The sequence below is a fragment of the Coptis chinensis genome, chromosome 7 (assembly GCF_015680905.1).
Source record: "Coptis chinensis isolate HL-2020 chromosome 7, ASM1568090v1, whole genome shotgun sequence".
NCBI classification, from domain to species: Eukaryota; Viridiplantae; Streptophyta; class Magnoliopsida; order Ranunculales; family Ranunculaceae; genus Coptis; species Coptis chinensis.
The window spans coordinates 8,930,563-8,945,966 of NC_141462.1; the positions used below are offsets into that span (position 1 = coordinate 8,930,563).

The 15,404-nt window shown below is 37.5% G+C and overlaps 1 protein-coding gene, 2 long non-coding RNA genes and 1 pseudogene across 6 annotated transcripts; all 4 read left to right on the forward strand.

Moving 5' to 3' along the window:
• The first annotated feature begins 38 nt into the window (after positions 1 to 38).
• On the forward strand, positions 39 to 2,750 carry LOC147485822 (ABC transporter I family member 1 pseudogene; annotated as a pseudogene). Its single transcript, XR_015200874.1, has 3 exons — positions 39 to 407; positions 504 to 566; positions 1,808 to 2,750. The product of XR_015200874.1 is annotated as an ABC transporter I family member 1 pseudogene (transcript).
• Positions 2,751 to 3,689: 939 nt separating this feature from the next.
• LOC147485823 (uncharacterized) lies at positions 3,690 to 5,039 on the forward strand. Its single transcript, XR_015202307.1, has 2 exons — positions 3,690 to 3,726; positions 4,591 to 5,039. It is a non-coding gene; the product is annotated as an uncharacterized LOC147485823 (long non-coding RNA).
• Positions 5,040 to 6,500: 1,461 nt separating this feature from the next.
• LOC147485824 (uncharacterized) lies at positions 6,501 to 7,363 on the forward strand. The gene is made up of 2 exons (XR_015200875.1): positions 6,501 to 6,902; positions 6,991 to 7,363. It is a non-coding gene; the product is annotated as an uncharacterized LOC147485824 (long non-coding RNA).
• A 450-nt stretch (positions 7,364 to 7,813) lies between these two features.
• Positions 7,814 to 12,616, forward strand: LOC147485825 (protein EMSY-LIKE 4-like). Of its 3 annotated transcripts, none has more exons than XM_086573384.1 (8): positions 7,814 to 7,947; positions 8,468 to 8,628; positions 8,809 to 8,918; positions 9,042 to 9,243; positions 9,717 to 9,938; positions 11,956 to 12,027; positions 12,144 to 12,201; positions 12,277 to 12,616. In XM_086573384.1, exons 2-8 carry the CDS (start codon positions 8,512 to 8,514, stop codon positions 12,426 to 12,428), a joined length of 933 nt encoding a protein of 310 aa, XP_086429510.1. In that variant the 5' UTR covers positions 7,814 to 7,947; positions 8,468 to 8,511; the 3' UTR covers positions 12,429 to 12,616. The 3 variants fall into 3 exon arrangements, with proteins under 3 accessions (XP_086429510.1, XP_086429511.1, XP_086429512.1); XM_086573385.1 differs by having other exon boundaries at positions 7,830 to 7,947; positions 9,042 to 9,231; XM_086573386.1 differs by lacking the exon at positions 9,717 to 9,938 and having other exon boundaries at positions 7,830 to 7,947.
• The last annotated feature ends 2,788 nt before the right edge of the window (positions 12,617 to 15,404 follow it).

The window sequence follows — 15,404 nt, forward strand, 5'->3', positions numbered from 1 at the left end:
GAAACCACTTTGACAATGTTGATTGTTATTACATAATTCGGCACAGAAACCAGCAAGTCAACAAGAGAACAAAGAGAATACTACGCTCGTCATTCTATTATTTATCTGTCTTCTCTGCTTTCTCTCTTGGCCAAAAACCAGTAGCAGAAGCCATAACCATATCATTTGTAAACCTTAAACACAAACGTCCTTCCCAAATTTTTTATCATCTTCTCCTACTACTTTTTTTGGGTTGAAATTTCTTGCAGATAGACAAAACACACAAATCCTAAAGCAGTCATTAAACTTTTTTCTTTGGGGAAAAAGACGCTATTTGTTAAGATTTTGGAAAGCGCGGTTTTATGGCGATTTGACTCTTAAACCGTGAGAGCGAGGTTTGAGACCGGGAACGGTGGGCACTTCGCACGGTTTGTGTGACTAAGTCTAAAACTATGATTTTGTATTCAAGTTTGGTGAGCGACCTGTTTGACAAAATGCCTCACACAACTTATTATTGTATGCAGGAAACTCTCTCTGAAGTCAAGAGTGTGGAATTGTTTGAATTGTTGATAGCAACTGTAAATTCTGGTAAGCGATAAATGAATTGTTGTTATATATCCATGTTGATTGCAGAACTAAGTTTGTTTAAATTTTATTACTACCACTTAGATTGTTTACTGTTACAACTGCTATAGACAAACATGGCCACGAATTCTACCTGTAAGATATTATAAGCCCTTCCGTACACATATATAACAAATTTACAAAACTATGGTTTGCATTGTGGGCTCTATTAGTATGTGTTGTTTCAGAGTTATGAGTGTTCAAGTATACACATACATGTAACAATGCAATTATCACCTTAAAATTGGCTGGGGACTCAGTCCCTCATGTTGCTTGGGATTTCAGTAAAATGATCACTATAAACGAAAGCTTAACATTTTAGGTATGGTGGTGTCTTCAGCTTCACCAAGAGCTAGTCCACACATGTGTTTCACAGTATCTAGATGGTTTTCGCTATGTAGGTTCAGGGTAGTGGTCACATAGTTGTATTGTCACAGTTGGAAATGAGTGCCATATGCATTTTACTTCGTGGGTGCACAGTGAAATTCTCTTAAGGTGTTGCTTCTCAAAAGGGAAACAAGATCAAAAGTGCTCCAATCAGTAGTATGTGGATGGTTTAGTTTACCAAGTTTTGCATATAGGATGAAACGTGTTGATTCAGACAAAACTTGTATTTAATAGAATCCATTTTACTTTGTTTTCTCTCGTCTTCTCTTTCTATTATAGTATTATTATTCCATTTTAATCAACATATAAATTGGCATTTGGTGGATTTACTGTCTTATAGATCTATGTGAAATTTGACAAGATTAATAATTTGCATGCTTTCTTTATAGAGGATTGTGTTTTTGAGGTAGTAACTCTAAGTTAGTTATTTAGAATTTTCTCGTCATGTTGCCGTTAGGACTTAGGATTCTCTTTTAGCATCACATTTTCGTAAGGGTGTTGACACGATAGCATGCTGGAGAAAAGGCTCACTTCTCTTAATTTTTATGCACCGAATTAATTGCAGTTCGGCTTTTTGGCCCCCACCTCCCGGTATTACTGTTATAGTCCTCCTTCGGTTTCTCAAATCACTATCACTTTGGTTGATTTTTAACTGGATGTTGATTTGTTATGATGTTATGATGCTCTGTTGAAGTGGTTCGTGTAAGAGTGATTTCACACTTAATGAGATGACTTGGAGCTCTGCGAGTTGTTTCAATTTGTGAATTCAAAAGGTCTTCTTCTTTCATGGCCTAACCCGGTTTTGCTAGTTTGCTTCGATATAATAGGGAAGAATGTCCTTGCGCAAGGCACCACTTCCTCGCCTCCTTCTTAACAATGTTTCTTGCATGAGAAATGCTCAAACAATCCTCAGAAACATCAATGTCTCCGTCCATGACGGAAGTGCCCTTATACTAACAGGTGCCAATGGTGCCGCAAATCCACCTTTCACGATGTTGGCGGGATTCTCCACGACCTTCTTGGCGGGTGAGATCCTTTGGAATAACCCGCGACATAACTCAATCGGGAGTCTTCCAACAGTACAAGCTTCAACTCAATTGGCTCTCTCTTAAAGATGCCATCAAGGACAAACTCACTGTCCTTGACAACGTCCAATGGTTTGAGCTCCTTGAAGGCAAGTCTGGAAAAGCCAGGGACTCATTAGAGCTCATGGGACTCGGTCGACTAATTAACGAAAAGGCAAGGATGCTCTCAATGGGGCAAAAAGCGGCTTCAAAATTTTGCAAGACTACTTGCCATTGACCGTCCTATTTGGTTGCTTGATGAGCCATCAGTTGCATTAGATGCTGACGGGACGAGATTGCTCGAGTACATCATCTCGGAGCATAGAAATAAGGGGGGAATTGTGTTTGTAGCCACTCATTTACCGATCGAGATTCGGGATTCTATGTGTTTAAGGTTGCCACAAAGGTTTCCAAGGAGGAAAACCATGGTTGATTTGCTTGACTGATTAAGGAGATGACATATGGGGATTTCTTGTTCTTTGTATGGGCGGGCTTCTATTCAATCTCTCGTGTTTCATGTAGGTAAATGGTTTTCTAATGGCCATATTTCTGTGGCTCATTTTTTTGTTTTTACATTTTTCAATCTTTTCACAGAAAAATGAGCAAAAGTAAATTTTTTTGTCTTGATGTATATTTTTACCCGTTTAATGTAATATTTTGTTGAAAAAGTGAAATAGTTTGAAATTTTTTATGGCACTGCAGTATGTCTATTAACTTCAATTAGTATGTAGCTAGTTGTGTACTTGCGTGTTCATTTAGTATCTACTAACAAGTTCATCGGGGTGCCTTATTAACTTCAATTAGTTGTGTGTTCATTTAGTATCTACTAACAAGTTCATCGGTACAACCTCCTATTGTCCTTATCTTCAAAGACTCCGTACCTTCTTTGCATTCTCATATAAATGTGTTTGTTTTAATTGAAAACAACTTTACCATTTTTAATTGTAATTTTTTGCATCTAATGAGGTCATTGACCATGATAGTTATTACCAAGATGCTTAAGGCAGCCACATTAGTCAAACATTCGGATCCTCTGTCAGTCTGTTGTCTCCTATTGAAGGATTGAGGAAACCAATTGAAATACATATGAAAGCAGTTCCAGTGAGCTTGGAAAGTTGGTCTTTGGCATGGGCATTGTTAAGTCCACTGGAAATTTTGCCATATAGAAAGCAGGGTTAAAGCAACTGAGTTAAGTGAGAAAAGCCGGCATGGTATCCAAAAAATTCTTGTGACGGATCACGGCTATAATATCACCAAGCATGAATAACAAACATACCTAAGAGCCTGCTGCTATGTACAAGCCGATCACTGGAACAGGAGAAGAGTACTTGGATACATCTAGCTTTCCCTTGATGCAACCATTTGCCATCTTTCTTTCTTCTTGATCTGCCCTGCAATGTAAGTCTGAAAGAGTTCTGTGTCACCTAACCAAATTAAACTTGGTTGAATATTTATTGTTAAGCTTATCTATACGCCATTTATACTCTATTTTTAATTATCAGGTCTAGTTGAAGACTTTTTCTGCTTAACATCTTACTTATTTTAATAAAGATGTATTGTTTTGCTAACTTAATAAAGATGGCATTGTCTTGCCTCTGACTTTCCATTCTTTGTTAGGCGACGATGATGATTTGCCCAAAAGAATGCTAGGAAATGGTAACACTTGTGCAAGGTAAGGTTTCGGCAACACCCCTATGGCCCTATCAGTTTATCAATAGGGAATAGATGCATCTAGGGAAGATTCAACTTTAAAAAGGTTAAATAATAAGTACGGAGTTACCAGCATGAGCAACTACCCTGGATCAACTTCCGTTTCTAAAGTAATTTCTTTCAATTTTCCTGAGAAGGTCTTTCAGTTTTATTGGAAAGACAGTAACACCTCATCATTATGACTTGCAAAGACTCTACAAGTAGCAACCAAAAAAACTGAGAACCGTTTTGAAGGTAATAAATCTTTGGAACGGTGGTTTAGTGTTAATTACACGTCTTTTGACCCAAACCTGCTTTAGGTACAACTCCAAGACTCATAAAGGCGGGTAAAAAACTAAAAAGCTAGTCACTTATGGCATAGTGATACTGACACTTTCCAAAGATTACCAATTATATGGACCTTGGTGGATATAGTGATATACAAGAAACTGTTACATGCAAACACGATGTGAACTTGCATACTGGCATGCAGCTATGTATGCAGTTGATCACCACAGATAACAACATTCATAGATTACACCATCACCAATTCCCATTCCCATTCCCCCCCCCCCCATCTAAAATGAACAATATGTTTGTTTCAAAATATCGCTTATATCATCACAGGGATGAGTAACATATTCAAGGTTTCAATGATATTCAAGTCAAAATTTGCCACGGCCCTACGTTAATAGAACTCAATGGTCCGGAATGAATTAAAAGAGGAATGATTAGGCCTGATCCCTGATGGACTAAAATTGGGATCCCATATTTCTATTAGGCTTTACAAAGAAACACCTATCTAGCAAAATGAATGAATAGCACTTGTGCACTCCAATGCTTTCAGATTTTCAGGAGTGGATGTCATGTATCAGTTACCGAGGAGATACTGGTCCCAGCAGTTTGCCGGGTATTGTAAGATCCGCAGGGATTGCATTTCAACCCCAATATGTGAAACAAGACTTCAGAGGTGGCGTTGCAATCATTACAGAGGATCCAGACCTGCATCATACGACAAGGCATGTTTATTAAGAGGAAATCATTAATTTGATGTAGAGCTTGACAAAGACACTTTAATTGAGATGCTGCAAGACGTAGAACCACCATATGACATGCACTGGTGCGTGATACTCCTAACCATGTGGTTAGCACCTGTTTTCCTATATACCACTTCAGGGACATCTATAAATGTTGTCAAGTTTGTTGTATAACAGTAGGAAAAAAATGCAGTCGCTAGACTCTATCTAATTGGCACTGACGTAGTGGGGTACATAGCAATAAGTCAATTGAATAACTTCTGCAAAGACGAGATGCATGAGTAGGAATTACTTGATAAAAAATTCCTAAACAAGTTCAACTCAGATGAAAAGTTTTGCGGTATCTTGAACAAAAGCAAGCCTTCATCAGTACAGAAGACTACACTTTATTTAACAAGAGTTTTCAGTGTCACAAAAACATAAATATGAAAAAATTCTGTGTTTATTTAACAAGATTGTGATGGCAAGTCATATCTAATGCTTATTATTATTTATAGAATTAATAGAACCTTTTTCCTTAACATGGGGATGAGGTGTCATAAATATAGCTTTCCTATAATTTGAAATCACAAGGATGAAAGTACCTTTTTATCGCGGTACTCCTCAGGCATGATAGTTGATTCAACCTGACAGATTAAGTAAGATCAGTGTAAGTAAACCATATATCTCAAACAAGAAACCAGACTTGCATTTTTTTAATATGACAATGAAGAAGAAAGAAGAGGCCAACTTGTCAATTTGTATTATTACATAACTGTACTCTATGCAAAGTCAAGCTCCAGAGACTCTAAATCCCTTGGAATCCAACATTCTAGCTTTCCTATTTCTTCTATGATAATTCGATTTTCATTAATAAACGTTCCTACGGATTAAAAAAATGATTAAACTTTCCTATTTTTGCTTCTTGTGTATTATGTCACTCATTTATGACTTTAGGGAGGTCTGACAAATCATTGCTGATACGGCACTCCAGAATTGCTCTATTGGATGTTTTCGCCATTGATTATCACCGAAGGAAACAATCAGGGTTTCAGTGTTGATCTTTGGGGAAGCCTATGCTCTACCACCCCATTTGTTCTTACACAAGGTTAACTCTATCATTCATACCCTATATTAACGCATCACTGGGAGACATTTCTTTCAATATAACCAACAAATGAACTCCCTAAAACTTAATCATGTGCTTTCTACAGGTCAAAAAAGACATGGAGAATATCTTAAAAATTTCAACTCAATGATTCATCTGCTGACCATTAAGATGAAGTGGTACTCCAGTACAAGGACTTTTCATCTGAATCTTGGTTCCACCAATTGTAGAAACAAGATAATATTGAAAAGGAATCAAGCATACCTAATACAAACAATTAGGAATGGAAATTAACCACCAAGTTAATGGAATTTCATAAAAGTTCACAATTGAATTATAGCAACACGTATAAGCTAGAGACATGCAATATACACAAACAATTTAAGCAACAATTGACATGCTCACATTTATGAGGGTAATCAAGGGTTTGAATCAATAATAAATATAACATAGCAAATTTCACACGGACATTTTACCACCAAACATGAGGTCTTTAGCCCTTGTTATATATACAATGGGCAAACAGAAAACTCGGTAGTACAGCGTTAACAGAGAGTAGCAAGACCTAGAAGATATAAGTTTTGTTTTCTACGGTATTACAAAGTCCAGAGAAAACCAATGGGGAGTCGCAAACAACTTCTCCCACCAAGGATACTGGGTCTCCACGATATACACCAGGAAATGGTGATCCAACAGAAGTAGACAAAGAGCTAGGGAAGTATAGGGGTACACTTCGCAGAGTCAGTAGCGCCCCTTCAAGAATGAGCTCATCTCAGGACAGCGTACTTTCACAGGAGAAGCTTGTCAAGAAAGTAGTTCGCTCTGTTGGAGATGCGGGCTATGTCAACAAAGACAGACAAAAGAAGAGCAGCAGTAGAGCAGTTAGCACTGGTGTTGGCAAAGATGAGAAGTGATTTTGTAAATGGAGATATTAAATTTGGTTAAGGGCGGCACTTCATCCGGGGGACCAAAAAGTTACTTGTGTCAAGGGATGAAATTCTACCAATGAATTTCATTTTGCTACCCGGGATGGAGGTATGTGAAATATTCTTCTCTATAAATTTTTATTGCATTTGTTATTGAAATATGACTCAATCAGTAATTTCTCTGTTGTGTTGAGCAGGTATATGCAGATAGATACAAGTGTTCACAAAAGCATCTATTTTATTTATCATCTGTTAGCATTGGCTGATGTTTGGTGACTCTCAACTGTTTCTGTCCATGCTCCTTGTTACTGCTAGACATCATGTGTGAAACCACAGTTGCACCATTCTCAATTTGCAAAACCCTCTTACGATAGCCTTGTTAATACTAGCGAGATGAGAAGAAACTTGGAAGGCGTGAATTAGAAGCAAAATAAAGTAATAATCTGTTGTGTATTAATTTATCATTGAGACCTTACCCGTTTTTCCTCTTGGGGTATGTAACTGGAATGTTTGTACGATATAAACTCATCATCAATTCTACGAGAAGGATGCTGTAATTTTATTCTGGAATTACATTTGCCAGCGTTCGCATTTGTCATTAATTCATTACCCTCCTGCTGCTGCCAAGCACTACGTAGCTAGCACTGTTCTAAAAATCGGTCTAGGCGGTCTCTAGGCGCTGTCCAACTGATTTGTCTAGGCTCAAATTGTTTAAAAAATTGGTGGACCGACTAGGCGGGTCTAGGTGGACTGATTAGGCGGGACTAGGCAGTCCAGTCAATTATTATTATTATTATTATTTTGAATGATTAAATATAAAAAATTAAAAGCCCGTGTAGGCTTAAGATTTGAATGAGTGCCTAGGCCGTAGGCCGTCTAGTGACCAGTGTTCGAAAATAAAAACTGCCAGCATGCCACGTTACACGTGAGTGAGTGTTTGACAAAGGACTTCAGTTACTGAGGCCCAATTGTGAGGCCCAAAGACTATCCTATCTGGAAAAATGTAGTAGTATTTATACCCCACCTCAAAACTTGAAAGTGAAAAAAAGAGACGCAGAGAAGAATGAAAGAAGAAGCGAAAACCCCAGAGCATGAATTGACCACCTTTGTCGTCTAGGGTTTTGGTTCGTTTTCTTTCCCGCGCATTATCACACGTAAGTTCGCTATGCTATGATCATCTCCTTCTTACTTGTTTAGCATACAGCATTGGTAATAATGCATCTCTTGTTTTTTTTTTATTCTTGTTTGAATTTGTTTCTTGCATTTATTGTTTTATGTCATGGAATATAATATTTCCTGAGAGATTCCTGGCCTTGTCATTGTCATTGTGATTATGATTGATTTACGTTAATTATTAGGGTTTTAGGCATTGCAGGGTTTTAGATTTTCTTACGAGTTGAAAACTAATCAACAAGATTTAGGCCTCATTTTTTTTTTTTTTTTGTAATCAATGGTATCAACATATACACATCAAAAAATCTTGACGCGCGGGAGTGACTACAAATATTTAACTTTGTATCTTATTGGTTGCTAGACATGTTTTCTGATGTCTTTTTTGGTTTTTTTTGGAAAAGGAAACACTGCTCTTGTGTTTCAACAATACTTTGTCAAATGTACGTATTTACCAATACGAGGGGAACTGATTAAGGTTTTCCCAATGCTGAGTATTGACAGGAACACCAGGGCTGCAAAGTATTGGATCTGTTAGAGGTACTCCAATGGCGATATCTCACAGAATGGACCCGCCTGACGTGGACTCTCAGTTACATTCTATCGAGTTAGAGGCATACACTGCTGTTCTAAGGGCTCTCACTGCTCAAGGTGGACCTACCTGGGTAGGTTAGGGACTTCAGCTTAATTTTTATTTTTGCCTTATTTCTTTTGTTCAGCTCAGGTTTGATATGAATTTGTATGGTGGTTTGTTGTTGTATTTGCTTGCTTCTCATAGTATGTATAGTTGTCCATCCCAACATTTATCACCTTTTGACGAAACTATCTATTTACAATATTGTTAGGAGCAAATTGAAAACTTAATTCCTCTGAGGAAGGAGCTTAGGATTTCAGATGCTGAACACAGAGAACTCCGTGCAAAAGTGCAGTCAGACGACTCTGTCATTATGATAAGGTGTCGTATTGTTATTTTGTTGTGCTTTTATTTTCTTTCTATTTCTTAAGGTTAGTTTGATTTTATCTGGTAACTTTTGCATGTGAATCGTTCTTTATTGGCCAGTTTTCTCTTTTGATACAGGCAGTGGCGTCAAGGCATGGTCGGGGAGAAAGAATTGCATTCCAATAACATAAATGTTTCTCCTTCAGTTGTTTCAATGAGCCATGCTTCCTCCAAGAGATTGAAAACTCCGCATGTTCCTCTGTCATCCTATCAAATCTACTCACCTGCAGCTCAACCTTTACCTGCAGCTCTTCCTTCTTCAAAGGCAGTATGTGAAGACGTAAGCTCTAGCTGTATTTTAATGTATTGATCTTGGTTAAATACAATCACTTTCTTGGTGATAACTCAATTGCACTAAATGGCTATATTAAGCATTCCCTGTGGAGTAAAGATTTATTGATTTGGGGGAAATTTTCGTCCATGTCCTTGATAAAGTAGTTGGGGATGCTACAAGCTCTCCCCTCCCCACCCCCTCCTCTCTCTCTTACGGCCACTGCATGAAAATGAGTGGGTCTCACAATAGTGTCTGGTGATTGGAATTTACAAAATATATTATCTGCCCTTTTTACTGTCTTGCATCTTAATGTTGCATTTTATTGGATCATTTATTTGGTTAGCAATAATCAGTTTGGGATCTGTAACTTAGGAATCTTGACTGGTAATATCCATAGTAGTTCAGAGTGCATTGCATAAAGTCTAAGATGACTGTTATACTTTTTTGGTATATAACATATCTTTTACCTCTGCGTCCAGACACAGTTTAGTAGTCAATATGGTGGTGAGGCAGCTATATTTTCCAGCAGAGAAAGCGTTGCACGACCTAAGAATCTAGTATGTCATAACGGGCAAGCGTTAGCTGTGGGCAAAGGCATGATACTCCAATCAAAGAAGGGTCATCAAGTTTTGGATGTTGACAATTCCAAAAGAAGATCAGTCTCAATTGAGATTCGTGCAACAACGAAGCTTATTCATGAGGTGAGACCGTGAGACAGTGTTATCAGGCTTATTTTAGTGTTGAGTTTGCTGTGAAATAGTGGCTTATTTTGAAAACGTAAGTGTGTCATGGAACCTTAACCAGCACTCTTTGGATGGATGTAAACTACAAAATAATGCCAACCTCTCTGCTATGGAAGTTAGCTAGGAAGCCTAGGAGCAGTAGATCACGTATCATTATATTAAAGTTGAACATCCATTTCTTGTCAATGTAGCAGTGAGAAACACGCATGATTTATTATCTAAAAAGTTAAAAACAAGGAATTGCTGCAGGAGAGAAGTAATTAAGTTCTGAGGGGTGTTCCATTATTGGTCTATGAAGGAGGAAAAGAAAATATTGTAAGATCATACTAGGAGTCTAGGACATCACTTCTAATGTCAACTTTATAAACTCATAATTATAACTTGAAAGGTCTTGTCAAGGGCTGTTTTATGAGTGTATGCTTCCATTAATAAACTCTTAGATTTTCAAACTTCAAAGCTGGAACCATCTTTTCAAGTTGATCTCTTTTTTATTTATTATATTTATTTGGGATTATGTAACCATGTAAGTGAGTAAGTCTTTGTTTTCTTTTTTAATCTTTCATATATTTTTTTGTAAGCTATAAGAGCCTTGTTTATTTATTTTTATATATTCACTCTCTTTGTTCAATAAACTTAACAAGATTTTTTCCCCCCTTAAATTCATGAATAGTTTTCATATAAGCGATTTCCATTTTAATAGTTTGCCTTTCGTCTTTTTTTTTTTTTTAATTCAAATAACCATGATTAAATTTTTTATGTAGTTGTGACTAGGGTAAGTCTTTGAGGCTCTGTTGCATGGTTATTTCAATATGGAAGCTGCACCATAACCTGATACTCCATTTGTATCAAGTATCAAAGCAGTGTCCATGCCATGTCCAGGCAACATAGCTTTGAGACTTCTATATTTATTGTAAACGATATCCTTGGAGAGAAAATTGGATGGTGGAATACACGCTACAAAATTTGGCTAAAGTTGTAAGTTGTGTTTTTTGAAGAGTGATATATAGTTTGGAGAGTCCTGTCTGAAAAAATTGGTGAAATTGGGGTTTCCACATTCATTTGTTGCTCTGCAGACACCTTTTATGTTCTCATATTTGAGAGGAGATTATTCTGTTCAGTATAGACTTATAGGCATTTAGCTCTGTTTGTTCTCTCTCAGGATCGCTCATGTAGATTTTAGCTTTTCTCTGTGTTTTTGGAGGATCTGAGTTATATTTCATTTAGCATTGTAAATGCATATAGTACTGTTTGTATCAAATGTAAGTAGCTTATATTACTCGGATAAATTTCACTTATTTGGTAGTATTAATTGTAAATGACTCATTTTCTGAAAATTATAACCTTGCTCTAGGATATAGAAACTGCATATGTTTCCTAGGATTTATCTCGGAGAAAACTACTTTATATTGTAGTTTATAATCGGGTGTTTATAGATGTGAGATGTGCCCATATATGTCAAGAATTGCTTTGTTTTCACTCGTTCCCGTAGGTTTTGCGAGTAATGATCTTTTCTAGTAAGATTTGTTCCATCTATCTGCCAGATTGTTGAGCTTCTGTAAGGCTGTGACATAAAGTATTTATTTCCCTGTGCAAGCCACAGAGGTGCCTTTCCCTGTTGTCCTACCATCATAGTAGTAATTAGAAGTTGCCTCAAGCAGTTCACTTTCTCGTGTTATCTGACCTATGAATGGCATCCAACCTACTGTTACACTTTCCTTTTGCTTTAAACATGACGCCTTTGATATGGATGCTCAGTTTCCTGGGCATCAATATCAACTACTTCGACTGTAATGTTAAGTGGTGCAGTATGTGCATCAGGTGGTAAAGTATCTCCTGCCAGCTAGGCTTCCCCTAGTTGCCTATCTGTAGGATTCACTTCCTCTGTTGTTTATAAATGATATTCTTGTTGACTCTTCTTATTTCTTTGTTTTTTTCTCTTTTTATTTTTCTTTAATAAATCTGAAATTGTTCTTAGGTTGAGAAGCTGATCTACAGCGGAGAATACCCCGACCCGGTACAAGTAGAGAAGGCAAAATCGTTACTCAAAGTAATTTTGTTATCATTTTCTCAATTATAATCGTTACATACCTCATGCACTTTTGGACATACCTCTTTAACTTTTGTTTTCTAACTCTACCATGTGAGCTTTTGATTTTGTTGTAGGAGCAAGAAAGAGCAATTATTGATGCACTTGAAAAACTTGCTGATCTGTCAGATGATGGTGAGTCACATCTCACTACTCTTGTTTCAATAATAAATCTCGCAAATTCATTTAAGAACTGTTTTGTTGCACCAGAGGGCTGTGTTCGTCATTATGAGCATCAGCAGAGGAATGCACGTCAATTGGCAACACCTTTTGCCTTCTATGAGCAAGCTGATAACATGAAAGCTTTTCATGCGGACCACGTCAATGGAAGGGGTCGTCCTTTGTGTCCATCTACTAGATGATTTAGGGACAATAATTTTCACCAGATTTAGGGGCAATGTAAATAGCAGAAGAACAAACAGCTATTTTATTCATTTAGGTTGCTGATAAGTCAACACAGGATTAGTTGCAATAGGCCTTCATGTGTATATTCTTCTTTACGGCTTTGTTATTGATCGTAACACTTTGGAATACAGCGCTGTTTCTATTATTGACGATCTTGTCTTGTAATAGTCTAATGGCATGTGTCAATAGTTGACACTATTCTTCTTGGTGCTAGTAGCCTTATCTGTTTGGCAGACATTCATTTTCGAGTTTGGGTCTTTTAGACCTACACCCCATTTTAAAAAAGAATTAGACTTGCCATCCCAAATTCAGGGAAATTAGACTTGCCCCTATAGCTTCACTTGCCGTCTCAGTCAACGCATTTTGATTGTTTTCTTGTGGTCAAGACAGTTGAAATGTTTTGAATACTTTTTTCATTGAAAAATTATCAAAATGACATATTGGTTTTGCAATATCCAATTTAAACTAGAAAATGTACATGACACGGTGTCAATATCTAATTACTCACATCCATATATCCAATGACCCACATCACTCATTGATAATTAAATTCTAAACCTTGAGTTTATCTTTCCCAACTAATTAAGTACTAATTTTGTTTGAAATCATTAAAAGTAACACTTTAATATGGATAAAATGATGGTGGGTGTTCAAGATTTTTTTTTTCTCAACATGTGTTTTTTTTCTTCTCAAACATGAAAATGAGTCTTGAATTGAGAAGTTATTTTAAGAGTTATTTTGGTAGTTTACAACGACAAGGGTATTCAAGACATTTCACTACCTTGACCACGGAGATGCTTTGAATGAGAGGGGGAGTTAGTCTGGGGCAAGTCTAATTTTCCTTAATTGGGGGCAAGTCTAATTCTTTTTCAAATACGGGTGCAGGTAAAAACATGTCCTTCATTTTTTAGTATCTCCTCGGTTGGTGGAGAAATCAACAAACACAAAGAATCGATAAGATTTGAGAGTATTGCAACTTGCAAGGGACTGGCTACTTTTTGAATAGCTAGTGTATTTCGATCCTTGTACGTTTTTCTGCTATGGTCTGTGGTCCTAACCCAGAGTCCCAGACAACACGAGTTGTTGTTATGTACATTTTAACAGGGGTTCGTTTCTCCCACTCCACCATTGTCAAACTACAGGAAGATTAAGAAGAATGTGCAGCTATAGTCGATCGAGGTATAGACATGTTGATTGCAACAATATGCTTCAGTTGCTTTTGTTGAATCCTATTTCTTAGATCCAATAGTAAAACCTTTGATAATTTACCAATTATTGCATGTTTCCCCGTAAGTAAAAAGATGCCTCGTCAAACCACTGATGACAAAATGAAACTCGTGCCATACAATCCTACCATTAATAAAGCTTCACTCATATGTAACTTCAGACGAATCCCAAAAAAGTAACCTTCTTTACCAGTATTGTACTGTTGCAGCCTGGCTTCTTTGGAAGCCTTGATCTGTTGGGAGATTTCACTAGAATGTCACACCTCAATCTAGTTACTTTCTATCCCAAATGATTTCAACTTGGAACTCACACCAAGAAAATCACCCACCCAAGACTTTGGTAGTTATCACAACAAACTCAAACAAGCAAAACCACTAATTTATCATCACCCATAAAGCAAACAATAAATAAATAAGGAAGTAAATATCTGAAAGACACAAAAAGATTTAGGTGGTTCGGTAAATATTACCTACATCCACACAAGAGCCAAGTTTCCTTTATAAAGAAAGATTGGAGAGTTTATAAGAAATATCAAGAATCAAGAACAAGAGGCCTCACTCAAACCCTAAATCAATAGAGCTCCCACAATACCCAAGAAATGAATCTCTCAAAAAGTTGTCTCAAAATCCTAATCTATTTCCTTTATATAGGTGTACATAGAAAAAAAAAAAAAAAAGAAAAGGTTTGGGGCCGAAATATCGACAAATCGTCGAAATTCCGAAAAATTTCAGAACTCTAAAGGTTCTTTGGTGAGATCTGGGAGAGCTTCATACCGGCGGTTCCACGATGAACAATCTCCCACTTGGAACCTTCGAGATTCTACATGCACATCACATCTCAATTGTAACAACTCCATCAAATTCCAATTTACTAAAGAAACACTCGGCTCATCCATCATGGTCTTCAAGCAAGAAGACCCACCGGAGTTGAACACAACTTCAACTTCTCGATAGGGCACGGTCTTGGTCAACATATCCACCGGATTCTCACTCCGCTTGGATCTTCTCAAGTGCGAAACCTCATCCTCTAACAGATCGGATAAAATGATACCGGAGACCAACGTGCTTGGTCCTAGAATGAAAGGCGGAATTCTTAGCAAGATTTATAGCACTCACTATCCGCACCGTAACACACTTTCTCTTTGCTTCATCCCAAGCTCTTCCATCAATCCCTCGTAACTAGATCATCTCTTTGCTTGCCTCCTCAGAATCGGCTACATACTCGCTACGTGGTAGACAAAGCAACAATCTTCAGAATCGAAATCCACTCATCTGCGGTAGCACCTCCGTTGTAAGACATAACCGATAGTGCTTCTTCGCGATCTACTTCTCCTCGCAAAATCGGCATCCACATACCCTCTTGCGGGTTCACAACACCCTTCCATAACATAGGCATTTCTCGTAGTACCTCCCGGATATCTCAATATCCACTTCACGGCTTCCCAATGTTGCTTGCCAGATTAGACATAAATCTACGACGGCTCCCCTTTGCTTGGGCTATATCCGGACGCGTGCAAACCATGACATACATACATAAGACTTCCAATGGCGGGCGATGATACCTTAGCCATGAAGTTTCTTTCCTCAACAGATCTTGGGAGAGTGTTCTTTGGACAACTTGAAGTGGATCGCCAAAGGTGTGCAAACCGGTTTCACACTACCCATGTTGAACCTCTTCAATACCTTCTCAATATACTCACGGCAGAC

Excerpts from the sequence above, each read along its gene's own strand:
- LOC147485825 (XM_086573384.1), top strand. The coding sequence starts at position 8,512 with ATGGCGATATCTCACAGAATGGACCCGCCTGACGTGGACTCTCAGTTA. Across the intron at positions 9,939-11,955 it reads CAACGAAGCTTATTCATGAG|GTTGAGAAGCTGATCTACAG; the intron begins GTGAGACCGTGA and ends AATTGTTCTTAG. Across the intron at positions 12,028-12,143 it reads AGGCAAAATCGTTACTCAAA|GAGCAAGAAAGAGCAATTAT; the intron begins GTAATTTTGTTA and ends ATTTTGTTGTAG.